At 41.0% G+C, this 15,220-nt stretch overlaps 1 protein-coding gene and 1 pseudogene across 1 annotated transcript in view; one reads left to right on the forward strand and one right to left on the reverse strand.

Moving 5' to 3' along the window:
- Positions 1-167: 167 nt before the first annotated feature.
- LOC139559538 (voltage-gated potassium channel KCNC1-like) lies at positions 168-7,714 on the forward strand (annotated as a pseudogene).
- A 1,068-nt stretch (positions 7,715-8,782) lies between these two features.
- Positions 8,783-15,220, reverse strand: part of LOC139559525 (sodium-dependent neutral amino acid transporter SLC6A17-like) — a 38,071-nt gene continuing 31,633 nt past the window's right edge. The window contains 5 exon segments of the mRNA XM_071375602.1: positions 8,783-12,320; positions 12,323-12,668; positions 12,835-12,997; positions 14,045-14,204; positions 14,818-15,010. Coding sequence (XP_071231703.1) covers positions 12,262-12,320; positions 12,323-12,668; positions 12,835-12,997; positions 14,045-14,204; positions 14,818-15,010 — 921 coding nt within the window. The 3' untranslated portion in view covers positions 8,783-12,261.

Here is a 15,220-nt window from a genome sequence, read left to right on the forward strand (position 1 = left end):
AAAGTTTAGTCAATGTTAAAGATCAAGGAACTTTAAAAGTTCTCAACCATTTGTGCTTTCATTTCATTTTAATATGAATTTTCCTATTATTATATACTGTTAATGCTTACAGTAAAGGTGAAAGTGACAGGAGTTGTTTACTGATGGAAAAACTGCCTTAAAACTGTCTTCCAATGGTTGTTCTTTGCCACAGATTTGTGTTTGGATGTCCTACTTATTTTGAAATCAAATCAAGTTGTATAGAAACTTGGTAATAGGCAAAAATGTGGCTGTACCCCTAACTGACAGAAGGAGTGGCACTTTGGAATGCAGACAGGGGCCTGCCTACAGGGTGGGCTACTGATAAATAAAAGGAAGGTTCAAGATTTCTTCCCAAACTGAACTACCAAAAGAGAGCGGATAACCTGCCCCAATGTGTTTTTTCTTTACCCCTGGGCCTAAAAAACGTTTTGAATCTTCTCAACATTTTTGGTGCAAACGAGGACCGTAGGCTAAACAACATTCCTGGACGTGCTATTCTCTCCACTCCAAGTCCTGATCTGCTCATTGTGTGTGTCCTCTCAGGGCCATACGTTTACCCACGCCATGACCTCATCGAAAACATGTCTACGGGAAGACTGGGACAGAAAACAGGATGTCATGAAAAAGGTTGTGATCAATGTTGGTGGCATGCGTCATGAAACTTACATGGGTACTCTCAAGCTTGCCCGGTACCCGTTTAGCTAAACTGATGGACCATGACCTCACTGAATTCTTCTTCGACCGACATCCAGGTGTTTTCTCCAATGTTCTGAATTATTACAGAACCGGCAAGCTTCACTGTCCAACAGATGTCTGCGGTCCGCTTTTTGAAGAGGAGTTGGCTTTTTGGGAGGTCGACGAGGCAGCTGTGGAACCTTGTTGCTGGATAACATTCTGCCAACATAGGGATGCCGAAGAGGCCCTTGCAGCGTTCGGGCCATCTGATGTCAAATGTGCGCCACAATGAAGAGTTTCCAGATCGATTCAATGTTGAAGACAACCCAACAAATTCTCAGAGCTGCTTCAGAAGGTGGAAACCAAAAATATGGGCTCTATTTGACAACCCATTCTCGTCTGTGGTTGCCAAGGTGTGTATTATTTATTCTCTCCTACTGAAAAAAAAGCCACTTTGACCTCTTGTAGTTTTGATCCCCAATTCAAGAACAGACTATGGGAGGTGCACAGTACTACATAGAGCCATGGCTACAGGTAACTCTATTCCACATCAGGTAACTGATGCAAGCAGTAGAATCAGATTTTTTTTTAAATACACCTTATAGAACAGCTGGGACTGGGAAAAGACACACACACAGGCACAGACACACATACACATGATAAGATGTGCACATGTATGAAGGCAATTCTTAATCCAATTCTAAACTTGCCTTGAGGCCACAGGTATGTGATGCCGCAGTCAGACGCGCTTCCAAGCAACCACAGAACAGGGAATCCAAAACTCCAATAGTGTAAAAACAAACAAAGGGTAATTTCATAGGTTGTATTCCATCGATGAACAAAGTCAAAGCGATCAAATGTAAACTGTAAACAAAATATATAGACTAGCAGCAGCTTTCTTAGTTCCAAGTCGTAGCGTAGCGGTCAAGAAACTGTAAAGTACCGACATACCTGAGGCCTAGTGGACCCATACTGCAAAAAAACTAAATAGGTAAAGAAAAAGGGGGGTGTCCAGGAAAGGCTCCATAATACTTTTAAATACCCAAGATAATCATAATAGAAAACCAAAAACATGTTAAGACGTCTATAGAAAAGACAGAAATGCCAATGGTGGAGGAGTTGCTGTTTATAATCAGAACCACATTCCTGTAAAGCTTAGAGAGGATCTCATGTTAAATACTGTCAAGTTGACCTCTTTCTTGTGCAATTCCCCACTTGAAAAGGACAGTCCCTCCACATGAAGATTTTAACTGGATTTCACTCAATAAACAGCCATGGAATCAGTTGTTTGTCTTTTATTTACCATTCTTTGGTTGGCAGTAAACAGGTGAAAAACCTCAAAAGAGACGACAAATACAAGTTACTATTTGAGTTGACAGCCCAATCAAATACACAAAATTATCCACATTCACCCCAGATAAACACATTTCTGCCACCATAAAACACAAGGTTTCCACTTTTAAGCAAATGTTTCCCAAAATAGAAACCCACCATTTTTAATCAAATGAGCAGAATCAGTATATTTTTATCTAAATTTGCATTTTAGCCAAATACATTCAAAATATTTTTATTAGTAAAAAATTACATTTATTTTCTAATCAGTAGTTTTAAGCAGACAAATCTTACATTTTTTAGCCAAAGATTTTTTAGACTATACATTTGTTACTGAATTAAGAACTTGGTTTACTAAGATTTCTACAAAGTTTAAATTACTTTTAACCATTTCAAACAAGTTCTTTGTCAACAATGAATTTGGCTCTTCTTACTTTTCCTTTATACCCCACAAACAACATTTGAAGTTATAAATACCACTGCAAAAGTCCTATCAAAGTTAAGAGTCTGTGTTTTCCAGAGTATCATTAGCAGTGCACTGCTTAAGTCAGTCTAGCCAAGCATGGCTAATATGGCGCTTACCGGCTATCTTTCACAGTTTTGTGGAGGGCTTGGACTTGCACAGTCACCTTGATCACAAAGATGAAGTTCCCTTGGTCTTGTGGTGTTATAAATGCTCCTTTCACTGCGGTCCAAAGACAACAGCAGAGCCAGGTGCTGGCACGCCCAGATTGTCTGGAAGATTTGTTCCACCTGGTTCACCACTGATTGAAGGAGGAGGAGTTTCACCACTGAGGAGCTCCCAGGCAGTTTGTCAGCACAAATACTGTTGAAGTAATATGGCTACAGGTTCATCTGCCTCACCTAAAGCCCATTCTTGTGGGAAGCTGCTATAGATCACCAAGTGATAACAGTCAGTATCTGGATAATATGTGTGAAATGCTTGATAATGTATGTGATGTCAACAGTATAACTGATCAAGTATTACTGATCAAATGATGAAAGACAAGCATTGTAATTTTGAATTCCGTAAAACAAGTGTGGTAGAGTTGAAAGAATGATTGTTGTCTATCAACAATGACAAGCCACCGGGGTCTGACAACTTGGATGGAAAATTACTGAGGATAATAGCGGACAATATTGCCACTCCTATTTGCCATAACTTCAATCTAAGCCTACTAGAAGGTGTGTGCCCTCAGGCCTGGAGGTCATTCCCCTACTTAAGAATAGTAAACCTCCCTTTACTGGTTCAAATAGCTGACCAATCAGCCTGTTACCAACCCTTAGTAAACTTTTGGAAAAAACAAGCACGGCATTTACACCGACTAATGATTGGCTGAGAGAAATTGATCATTAAAAGACTGTGGGAGCTGTGTTGTTAGACTTCAGTGTGGCTTTTGACATTATCTGCTGACATACTCTGCTGCTGGAAAAACGTATGTGTTATGGCTTTACACCCCCTGCTATATTGTGGATAAAGAGTTACCAGTCTAACAGAACACAGAGGGTGTTCTTCAATGGAAGCCTCTCCAACATAATGGCATCTGCTGTCTAGGCCCCCCCCCCCCCCCCCTTTAATCTTTACTAATGACAGGCTTTGAGAAAAGCCAGTGTGTCTATGTATGCGGATGACTCAACACTATACAAGTCAGCTACTACAGCAAGTGAAATCACTGCAACACTTAATTAACAAAGATCTGCAGTTAGTTTTAGAATGGGTGGCAAGGAATACGTTAGTCCTAAATATTTCAAAAACTAAAAGTATTGTATTTGGGACAAATCAGTCACTAAACCCTAAACCCTGAACCTCAACTAAATATTGTAATAAATAATGTGGAAATTGAGCAAGTTGAGGTGACTGAACTGCTTGGAGTAACTCTGGATTGTAAACTGTCATGGTCAAAACATATTGATACAACAGTAGCTAAGATGGGGAGAAGTCTGTCCATAATAAAGCGTTGCTCTGCCTTCTTAACAACACTATCAACAAGGCAGGTCCTACATGCCCTAGTTTTGTCGCACCTGGACTACTGTTCAGTTGTGGTCAGCTGTCACAAAAAGGGAACTCGGAAAATTACAATTGGCTCAGAACGGGTCAGCACGGCTGGCCCCTAAATGTACACGGAGAGCTAACATTAATAATGTAAATCTCATGTCAATCTCTCATGGCTCAAAGTGGAGAAGAGATTGACTTCATCACTACTTGTTTTTATAAGAAGTGTTGAGAAGCTGAATGCACAGAGGTGTCTTTTTAAACTACTAGCATACTGATCGGACACCAATGCATACCCCACAAGACATGCCACCAGAGGTCTCTTCACAATCCCCAAGTCCAGAACAGACTAAGGGAGGTGCATAGTACAATATAGAGCCATGACTACATGGAACTCTACTTCACATCAGGTAACTGATGCAAGCAGTAGAAAGGATAGGATAAAAATAAACCTTATGGAACAGCGGGGACTGTGAAGAGACACACAGACACACGCACACACACACTAGCACACGCACGTACATTGCAATATTATTGTATGGTGGTACTATACATTTTGTATTGTAGATATGTCGTGGTATAAAAATGTTAGATGATGTACTGTTTTATCTTTTGTTTTATGTGTGATATAAGTGCCTTAATGTGTTTGAACCCCAGGAAGAGTAGCTTGGGGATCCCTAATAAATACAAATAAATACAAATACAACTCAAAATATATGTTTATACCACATTTCATTGCTGCCTTGCAGCAACACAATTCACTACACAAGTAATAAAAACAAATAAAACAAATACAAATTAAATAATAATAATCATAGACAGTGAAGGACAATAATAACAACTTGTACAAAAGTAGTTGTATGAACCAACATTTTAAAGTAAGGAAAAGCAAGGCTAAACGGTGCATCTCAAGTTTTCTTTAAAAAATGTCCAATGTTTCTGCTACCCTCAGATTATCCAGTAGGCTGTTCCATAGGCTAGGACGGTAATAACTAAAAGCAGCCTCACCAGAAGTGATGCCTCAGGGTGAATCTCAATTCTATTTTCTTGATTCCTTACATCCTCTTTCCTTGCCTCCTTAAAACATTACAGGAGAGGTTCACAGGGGACAAACCTCAGATATTCTGCTCCAATACGCTTTGAGAAGGAAATCAGGAGAGAGGATGTGAGGAATCAAGAAAATAAAATTGAGATTCACCCTCAGAGTACCTTAAAAGGTTCAGTCATGTAACTCCCATCTAGTAATGTCACCCAAATGGAAGGTAACGTGGCTCCATAGGAAACAGCAGCCATGGGATTGAGTCAGTTTAGGAGACAACACACAAGCCTAACAATCTCACTGATCAACAGCCTTTTTGATACCACTGTGTGTCCAACACACAAATCAAACCCAGAAATGAATAAATCAGACTTTCAACCTGGTTCATTATGTGTTGTTTGTTTGTTTAATCATTATGACATGATCCACTCAAAGTCAGATGATGCCCCTTGTCCTTTGCAGGTCATTACGTTTGTCTCCCTCTTCTTCATCCTCCTCTCCATCACAGCTTTCTGTCTGGAGACACATCAGAACTTCCACACGATGGAGAACCGCACAAAGCTAGTCATGGTGGGGAACCACACCGAAGAGGTGACATACTATGAGATAGTGAACAATCCTGCTCTGACCATGGTGGAGGGCGTCTGTGTGGTGTGGTTCATCTTTGAGTTCCTTGTCCGTTTCACCTGCTGCCCCAACATGCTGGTGTTTGTAAAGAACATACTGAACATTATTGACTTTGTAGCCATCCTGCCCTTCTTCCTGGAGTTGTGGCTGAGCGGTAATGCCCTGGGCTTCCTGCGTGTGCTGCGCTTTGTGATGATCCTGAGGGTCTTTAAGCTGACGCGCCACATGGTGGGCATACGTGTGTTAGTCTACACACTAAAGGCCAGCGTTCAAGAGTTCTGCCTCCTTGCTGTCTCCCTCACTATTGGAATCCTCATCTTCAGCACCCTGCTCTACTACGCAGAGCACCTAGAGGCTAACCATGATGAACATTATATCAGTAACATCCCCATAGGCTTCTGGTGGGCGGTGGTTACCATGACAACCGTGGGCTATGGGGACATTATCCCCATGACCTATTCTGGTATGGTAATTGGAGCCCTATGTGCTCTGGCAGGCATTCTGACCATAGCCATGCCTGTCCCAGTCATAGTAAATAACTTCCGCCTGTACTACTCCCTGGCCATAGCCCAACAAAAGCTCCCAAAGAAGAAGAAGAGGCAACACCTGCCCTGTCTGGAGCACTCAGCCAGCCTTCTCCAAGAGGGGAGCAGCCAGAACGACGCGTGTTATCAGGGGAACAAGGAGAGGTCGTGTTCAGGTATTTCATATCATCAGTAGTATTTGTATATTTATATTATGTTATTATGTTAATATCCCTATTTTTGTTGCTCAGAAAACAAGCTCAACATTTATCTCTCTTTCCCTCTTAGAGTCCAATGTGCCTTTGATTGAATCCCAGGCTTAGTCTGGTTATGAGACCCTGGAGGTAAAGACTGAGTTCTGATTTTTCCATTACACCGGATTTGGACATTATAGCTATATTATAACATATTTAACATCATAAAATGTTACATTTTATCATCTTTAAGCAAACATGGGAAAGGACTACCTTGACTATTCAAGGTCCTATGTATTAAAGTTTCAGTCAAGTAATTTTCTTATACACATTATATGTCACATTAGTGTGAGAGCGTGACATCACCACAATATCTGTCTGTAATAATCATACACAACTCAAAAAGTTGTCTAATAATATGTCTAATGCCTGTGTTCTGATGTGTGAAGCCTGAATGTGTTCAGATATTTGCCCTCTTGCACTATCAAATTCAATGGTCATTCATGGGCTTCCAATAAGTCCTTTAGCTGTTCTCGCCAAAACATCTGTTGAGGCTACAGTGAGGGAGGACATTTCCTCTGCCAGAATAACAAGTTGTATACAGATGTGTGCCATCTGTTGGCCTATCCAAGGGATTTCGTTACAGATCTGTACAAAGGGAGTATTTATAATGAATTTAAACGTGAATGAATGATCCTTGTGAACCATGACATTTTCCCATTTCCTGTGTGTACAATACGTTCCTTTGTGTACAGTAGTAAATGAGAGTGAGAACATGTGTGATTGTGTTCCACTGTGGCCATGGTTATGTCCTAGTTTATTAGTTTTAGGAAACCCTATCCTCCCATGTTCTATTTATTATTTGTACACTAAACACAGTGTTCCGGGACAAGGTCCAGCCAAATCTAGATAGCTACAGTTGAAGTAGGAAGTTTACATACACTTAGGTTGGAGTCATTAAATTCGTTTTTCAACCACTCCACAAATTTCTTGTTAACCAACTATAGTTTTGGCAAGTCGGTTAGGACATCTACTTTGTGCTGGACACAAGTAATTTTTCCAACAATTGTTTACAGACAGATTATTTCACTTATAATTCACTGTGTCACAATTCAAGTGGGTCAGAAGTTGACTGTGCCTTTAAACAGCTTGGAAAATTCCTAGAAAACGATGTAATGGCTTTAGAAGCTTCTGATAGGCTAATTGACATCAATTGAGTCAATTGGAGGTGTACCTGTGGATGTATTTCAAGGCCTACCTTCAAACTCAGTGCCTCTTTGCTTGACATCATGGGAAAATCAAAAGAAATCAGCCAAGACCTCAGAAAATAAATTATAGACCTCCACAAGTCTGGTTCATCCTTGGGAGCAATTTCCAAACGCCTGAAGGTACCACGTTCATCTGTACGAACAATAGTACGCAAGTATAAGCACCATGGGACCACGCAGCCATCAAGAAGCCACTGCTCCAAAACCCGCCATAAAAAAGCCAGACTACGGTTTGCAACTGCACATGGGGACAAATATCGTACTTTTTGGAGAAATGTCCTCTGGTCTGATGAAACAACAATAGAACTGTTTGGCCATAATGACCATCGTTATGTTTGGAGGAAAAAAGGGGGATGCTTGCAAGCCGAAGAACACCATCCCAACCGTGAAGCACGGGGGTGGCAGAATCATGTTGTGGGGGTGCTTTGCTGCAGGAGGTACTGGTGCACTTCACAAAATAGATGGCATCGTGAGGAAATAAAATTATGTGGATATCTTGAAGCAACATCTCAAGACATCAGTCAGGAAGTTAAAGCTTGGTCGCAAATGGGTCTTCCAAATGGACAATGACCCCAAGCATACTTCCAAAGTTGTGGCAAAATGGCTTAAGGACAACAAAGCCAAGGTATTGAGATGCCATCACAAAGCCCTGATCTCAATCCCATAGAAAATGTGTGGACAGAACTGAAAAAGTGTGTGCGAGCAAGGAGGCCTACAAACCTGACTCAGTTACACCAGCTCTGTCAGGAATGGGCCAAAATTCACCCAACTTATTGTGGGAAGCTTGTGGAAGGCTACCCGAAACGTTTGACCCAAGTTAAACCATTTAAAGGCAATGCTACCAAATACTAATTGAGTGTATGTAAACTTCTGACCCACTGGGAATGTGATGAAAGAAATGAAAGCTGAAATATATCATTCTCTCTATCATTATTCTGACATTTCACATTCTTAAAATGAAGTGGTGATCCTAACTGACCTAGGACAGAGAATTTTACTAGGATTAAATGTCAGGAATTGTGAAAAACTGAGTTTAAATGTATTTGGCTAAGGTGTATGTAAACTTCCGACTTCAACTTGTCCTAAAAGTTCCACACAAATCACTCCCAGGTTGTTTATTCTTTATTGATATGTGCAGTTATATCCACAAATCATTATTAATCTTTTCACATGTAGCTTCAATACTGTACAATCATCATGACTGAAGAGAGAGTGCTTGGTAAGGCCCTGCACCCACTTATTATCAGAAGAAAACTACACTAACACATATCCATACACTCATATATTATGTTGAGATTCACTAGAACACTTTAGCTACAAAGGGGCAGTTTCTAACCACTATTTATTTTCCCTATAGAGGTTTTAGCCTCCCAACCCGTAGCTCCAGCAGTATAATATATATAATAAGATATTGCTTTAACACAGACTGTACCCAAGCTAGGGCAAACATTGAGCGTACCAATATGCAGACAAAACAAAAAAACAATACTTATTTTAGATTTTAAGTGAAAAAGTGCTTTCATATTCACATTCAATAGTATTTTCTTCCACATGATCTGTTAAAACAGTTCTGCAGTGTTAAGACATTTAATTATTTCACAAGTTTTGTTCTATCTTTATAATAATTTGATTGTTATTGGTTGTAGAATCCTACAGACACTAATATTTACAGACTTTTAAAGTGAGGGATTTCGACATGGTACAATTACAAGAGCGACTAGCTCCAAGCCAATGACTAAAACAAAGCTTGACTAGAACTTAAACCAAAGACTGGTGGGATAGTGCAGTAACGTACTGTATGGAGATGCTTATTCATGTGTTCTTATCTGGAGGGCTACGCCTCTTTATAAGCAGCTGAGAGAGGAACACATGAGAACCAGAGCTCAATATACCATCACAAAGTCTACATTGGGATAGCACAAGGTAAACGTACTGTACCCCCCCCCCCCCCCCCCCAAACCTTCTTCCCACTCCTTTTACACTGCCATAATCACAGATAAGGTTCACCAGTTACAAAATGGAGAAATATTCAAATATACAATGAAATGTACACCAACATGTACACCAACATACACATAATATTATATAGTAAAATAAATATAGTCAATTTAATCATCAACACCATGGCTTTGAACATTGTCCTAAAAAAATAAATAAAGGAATCCTCTTAAAAAAATAAAGTTAGCTAAAATGGAATCATTTTGTAAATCAATTGAGAAGAGTGACAGGCCAAGTATAGTTTTATGAAATTGGGCTATGTTGTGGGGAAAATGTGCTTCCTTATTTAGCCTGTACTTTTGAGTTATGTCAACAGCATGTTTAAAATCTTTGCTGAGTGTGTAATGAAGGTAAGTAAATGCTTACGGGAAAAGGTCTTGGCAGATTAAAATAACACTGTGTGATTGTATGAGTTCTCTATCTGGCTTGATTACTTCACTTCTATAAGAGGGTTGAAATAGTCAAATGGAAAATTGCTCTTGGTTTAAATTCAGACATTATTAAAGCAGGAAGCACTGCCGTTCTGTTTATGAGTATAAATAAATAGAGACTGCCTTTCAATCCGACTTTGATCTGATTTGGTCCAATAGTGATTGCCACATTGTTTGGTCCATTAATGTAGAAGATAAGAGAAGGTGAAGTGGTGAGTTTTATTTGTGCTTAAAGGGATCAATTTATGTTGCTTTTTTGTTTGTACTGTACATTCAGCTCCAGTTCTATTGGTCTGCCACGACCATAGTTTGTGCCTTAATCATCACATTGTCTGTAGTACAATCCTATTTGTGCCCATACAACTCTATTTGTGCATTCCTTATTTGTGCCCATTCAAGTTTGTGCCTACATACTACAATCTTTCTTGTGTTTAATAATTATTTTAAATTATTTGTTATGTCAATCCATTTGTGAAATTGTGCCTTTTTTGTGCTTGGTAGTAATTTAAACAGGGAATCATAATATGAGATCGCCAAAAATGTTTTGTGTCTGTCAGGGACTCATTTTGTAGCTTCATCTGTACCATTTATAATTCTGACTGAACTATTCTTCTTTCAGCTTCTACATCAATAACAGCACATTATACAGTGCATTTCTGCCTGTTTTCCTCCTCTGAAATTGATGGTGATTGGTGATTAATTTCTATGGTGTATGTACAGGATGTAGTCAACGGTCTGTCCTTAATATCTAAGTTTTCACTCTTTGGTGGAGGTACTGAAGTTTCTAATACACCAGCTACGCGTGGCCTGAAGTAACATTATATAACTCCTACACATTGAACTGGGCCTTTATTACCCCCCCTCAACTGTAAATGTATAGCCCCACCCCCCCAACCCAAAACTAGCTAATAGACAAAGAAGACAGTGGCTTTACAAAGCCCTCTGGACTGCAAACAATATTGTTCCTGCCTCTAAACAGTTTTAACTGAAGCAGGTATTGCATTGAAGCGAAAGGAGGTGTGTCAAGAGCAGTGGTTCATTCAAGTGCTTCAGTGGCACACTAAATTACAAGGAAATGTTCCACATAATATAAAGGAAAAGCATAACCACACTCTATGGCTATAATATGGTATAGAGGACTGACACTGCAATGCTTAAAAGGCTTCAAACCTGCAACAAACATATATAGCTACTCACATTCAGTTGTCACTTAATGGCAATGTAAATATGAGGTTCCTCTACATTCCCCTGACCTCTGTCTACAATAAGCATGAAAAGCAGACCATATAACGCTCCCTAGAGGCCAAATATTATGCAAATGTTAACCTGTTATTAGGTTATTGTCAATCTCGTACTTTATAGTGTCATTATTATTACCTATCAATATGTGGGAGGGGGAAAAAAAATATGATTTTCTTGGGTCCATCTCTATTGAGCCTCTTCTCCTACCACTCTTAACCAGGTGGCCCCAATTACATTCAGCCGTGGGTCGATTTTTCCTTGAGTGGATGGTCGGGAAGCCGGAACATAGTTAGAAATAATTTGTACACTGCAAATTGACCACAAGAATCCCAAACAGATATAGTATTTGGCAAAAACAGAATCATTTAAAACCTTGATTACATTGGGATACGATCACATATGCCTCTCTATTTATCCGTGGGAATACTTAGGAACATATTTCTTTAAGCTGATTTCCTGATGATTTTATGTCCAACGATGAACATTTTTGTTTATAAAAATTGGGGGGCAAAATGAAATCACCCGCGGGCCACCTATTGGGGATCCCTGATCTAGACCAAAACATACTGCATGTTCAGCATTGCATACCCTCCAGTAGGGATTGATACATACCACTGCAACAGCTCAGACACCTGAACATGTAGTTCCTTGTCAAAGCAGAGGCCTGTGTGGCAGCCACCTCTGCTGCAGTAAACTCTAACCTCTGGGGCTGGGGAGGAAGGGAGAGGGGGAGAGGGGTGTACTGCGATAAGGGTGACTCAGTGGGTGAGGGTGGTGGTTGTGGAGTTTTGGGAAGCGCTGCAGCACCCCCTGGTGGTGAGACTCTGTAGGGTTGAGGGTGAGATGGCCTAGGAGGGAGAGATCGTTAGGGATCTAGGGTCAGGCTAGGGGAGGGACATGAAGAAGATGGACAGTGATCATGAGTCGGACTCAGTGGTGGTGGGGGTGATAGGGGTGGTGGGGGTTGTGGGCTGATGTTGTTCTGGTAGCTTGTCCCGTAGCAGCTGTTGGGGGACAGGGAGTTAGGGTTTTCCAGGGGGTTGGTGCCCGGGGGGCCGAGGTAGGCTCGGGATGGGGGCTTAGGCGAGGGCATCTCTCCTGGGTTTTTGCCCAGGATGAAGCGCGCCTCGTCCACCTCTTCCAGGTTGGAGATGTCCTTCATCATGCTCTTGCGATAGGAGACAGACAGCTTGTTGGAGCCGTCGGACATCAGGTTGAAATGGCGGGCGATGAAGACGATGGGGAGAGGAAGCATGGCCACCACAATGAGGGAGAAGCACATGGCCAATGCCCAGGGAGGGTAGCTCTGGAAACGCTCCTGAGCCTAAAGAGAGAGAGAAACAAAGTTACGAAGGGAAATAGAGTGAAAAATAAATACCCCTGGTGCTGACTGCAAACTCTGTAACAAGGCTAATACACAAAATGTCAAAAAGTGTCAATACAAAGTGTCTATATGAAACTTTGCACTGTTTGCCAACAGGTTGACTGACCAGTTCTTCTACCCATGCATTGTACCCTGGCGGGCTGATGGCCATCTCGATAACGGTAGCTATGATGAGAACGATGAGACAACAAGGGGAGACGTACTTCCACATGTAGAAATAGAAGGCGTGGGGCCGGAAACCCAACATGTCCTCCAGGTCCTGCATAAACCTGACACATGCGCACGCACACGCGCACGCGCACACACACACACACACACACACACACACACACACACACACACACACACACACACACACACACACACACACACACACACATACACAGGTGGGTTTAAGGAGAAGCATATCTTTAAATCTGTGAATAACACTTGTATCTTTTTTCAATGTTTATTATGAGTATTTCTGTGATTTGATGTGGCTCTGTGCAAATTCACCGGATGTTTTGGAGGCAAAGCCAAATGCAAACTGAGGTTTTGGATATAAATATGAACTTGATCGAACAAAACATACATGTATTGTGTAACATGTTGTCCCGGGAGTGTCATCTGATGAAGAATATCAAAGGTTAGTGATTCATTTTATCAATATTTCAGCTTTTTGTGACTCCTCTCTTTGGTTGGAAAATCGCTGTATGCTTTCTGTGACTAGTTGCTGACCTAACATAATGATATGTTCTGCTTTTGCCGAAAAGCTTTTTTGAAATCGGACACTGTGGTTGGATTAACGAGAATTTTATCGTTAAAATGGTGTCTAATACTTGTATGTTATAGAAATTGCAATTAAGCTTGGAATGTGCTGAGGGCAGGGAAAGCGATGACATGTGGTTGGCATTGATAAGGGGAGAGAGCCATGGATTAGTAATGAAGGGGGGTCAAGATCAGGTCAGGTCATGTTATGGGAGAAATAAAAGTTTATGCCCGTATCACTTAGTGTCCTGCCTAGCAGTAAAGATACTATGTTTGTACAGATGTGTAGGAGGAGACTCAGGAGGAAGGGTTAAATATCAGTGGTTGTGTGAAAAGGTTTTTGTCTAATGCAGCTGTATTGATCCTCTGGGAAGAATAAACTTGGTTTAAGCTTTCGAAATGTCCGTAGAGTTTTTTACTCTGAGAATTAGAACAGTATTCAGGTGTTCCTTGACTCTCTCAATCCATTCTTAATCTTATCCTTCCTCATATTCAACTTTCCTCTTAATACATATGAAAAACACACAGCTACTTCTGACACTACAGGGCTCTCTGAGGAGACACCATACCTCTTGGTGCCGTAGATCCAGGCCACTGACACATTCTCCAGGATGACCACGATAGTGAGAGGCAGACCAGCGGAGTAGTCATCAAACATGGTGACAAAGTAGTTCCCAGAGCGCTGGACGAAGAGGAGGCCACAGAAAAAGGCTATGATGCAGCAGCACACTGAAAGAAAAATACAGTGAGGGAATTGGTGCAAGATGAGGTAAAGGCATTTGTCTGAAAGTTTGCAGTGTCTTCAGCATTTTTATCTCTTCTTCAGTGGTGGAGTTGAATAACCTTCACATTATGTAAAACCTTTGTGGATCCTTGGATGAGAAAGTCTTTATTTATTCAATCCATTGCTTTTATTGCTATTACTTTGTATTCAGCCTTAAAGGACTACAGCAAAAGTAGAAAAAACTACTCATCCTTAAAAATCTTAGAATTCATGAGTCTTATGTAGTTACCCCACTACGTCTTGGTGAAAAGTGCTGAATTTGTGTTTGTAACGCAGGTAGCCGTTTATTGTCATGAGTCTTGCCCTGGAGACCAACTGCAGAGTCAAAATTGGCTATATCTTCAAAATTCATGAAAACAAAAATGTGCTTTTTGGTCTTGTTTTAAGGTTAGGGTTAGGCATTAGGGTTGGGTTAGGTTTAAAATCAGATTTTATGACTTTGTGGCTGTGCCAGCTAGTGTCCATTCTGCAGAGCTGCCTCCAGGCCAAGATTCATGACAATAAATGTCAACCTGCATTTGTAACTATGATAGCACCACAGCGGTTTTTAGGGCTGACCTGTGAAGAGCTCCTTCTGGACCTTGTAGGTGTCGAGGACCGGCGTGGTGATGCCTGTCATGGTGCCGATCATACTGCCCAGGCCCAGGTTGATGAGCATGAAGAAGAACATGACAGACCAGAAGGGAGAGGCTGGGAAATGAGTCATGGCCTCAGTGAAGGCAATAAAGGCCAAGCCTGTACCTTGCACAGACTGCAGAGAAAGTGGGATGGAGAGAGAGAGTGACGTAAAGGAGAGAGGGTGCAAAAGAAGACCAAGAGATTGTGAGAGAGAGAGGAGGGGGGGGGGGGGCAGAAGAGCCAAGAAGGATATTAGTTAAGTACAGTATAAGGATGATTAGAAAATCAAATCAAAGTTTATTTGTCACGTGCGCCGAATACAACAGGTAGAGTGAAATGCTTA

This window comes from Salvelinus alpinus, chromosome 2, assembly GCF_045679555.1.
Source record: "Salvelinus alpinus chromosome 2, SLU_Salpinus.1, whole genome shotgun sequence".
Classification (NCBI taxonomy): Eukaryota; Metazoa; Chordata; class Actinopteri; order Salmoniformes; family Salmonidae; genus Salvelinus; species Salvelinus alpinus.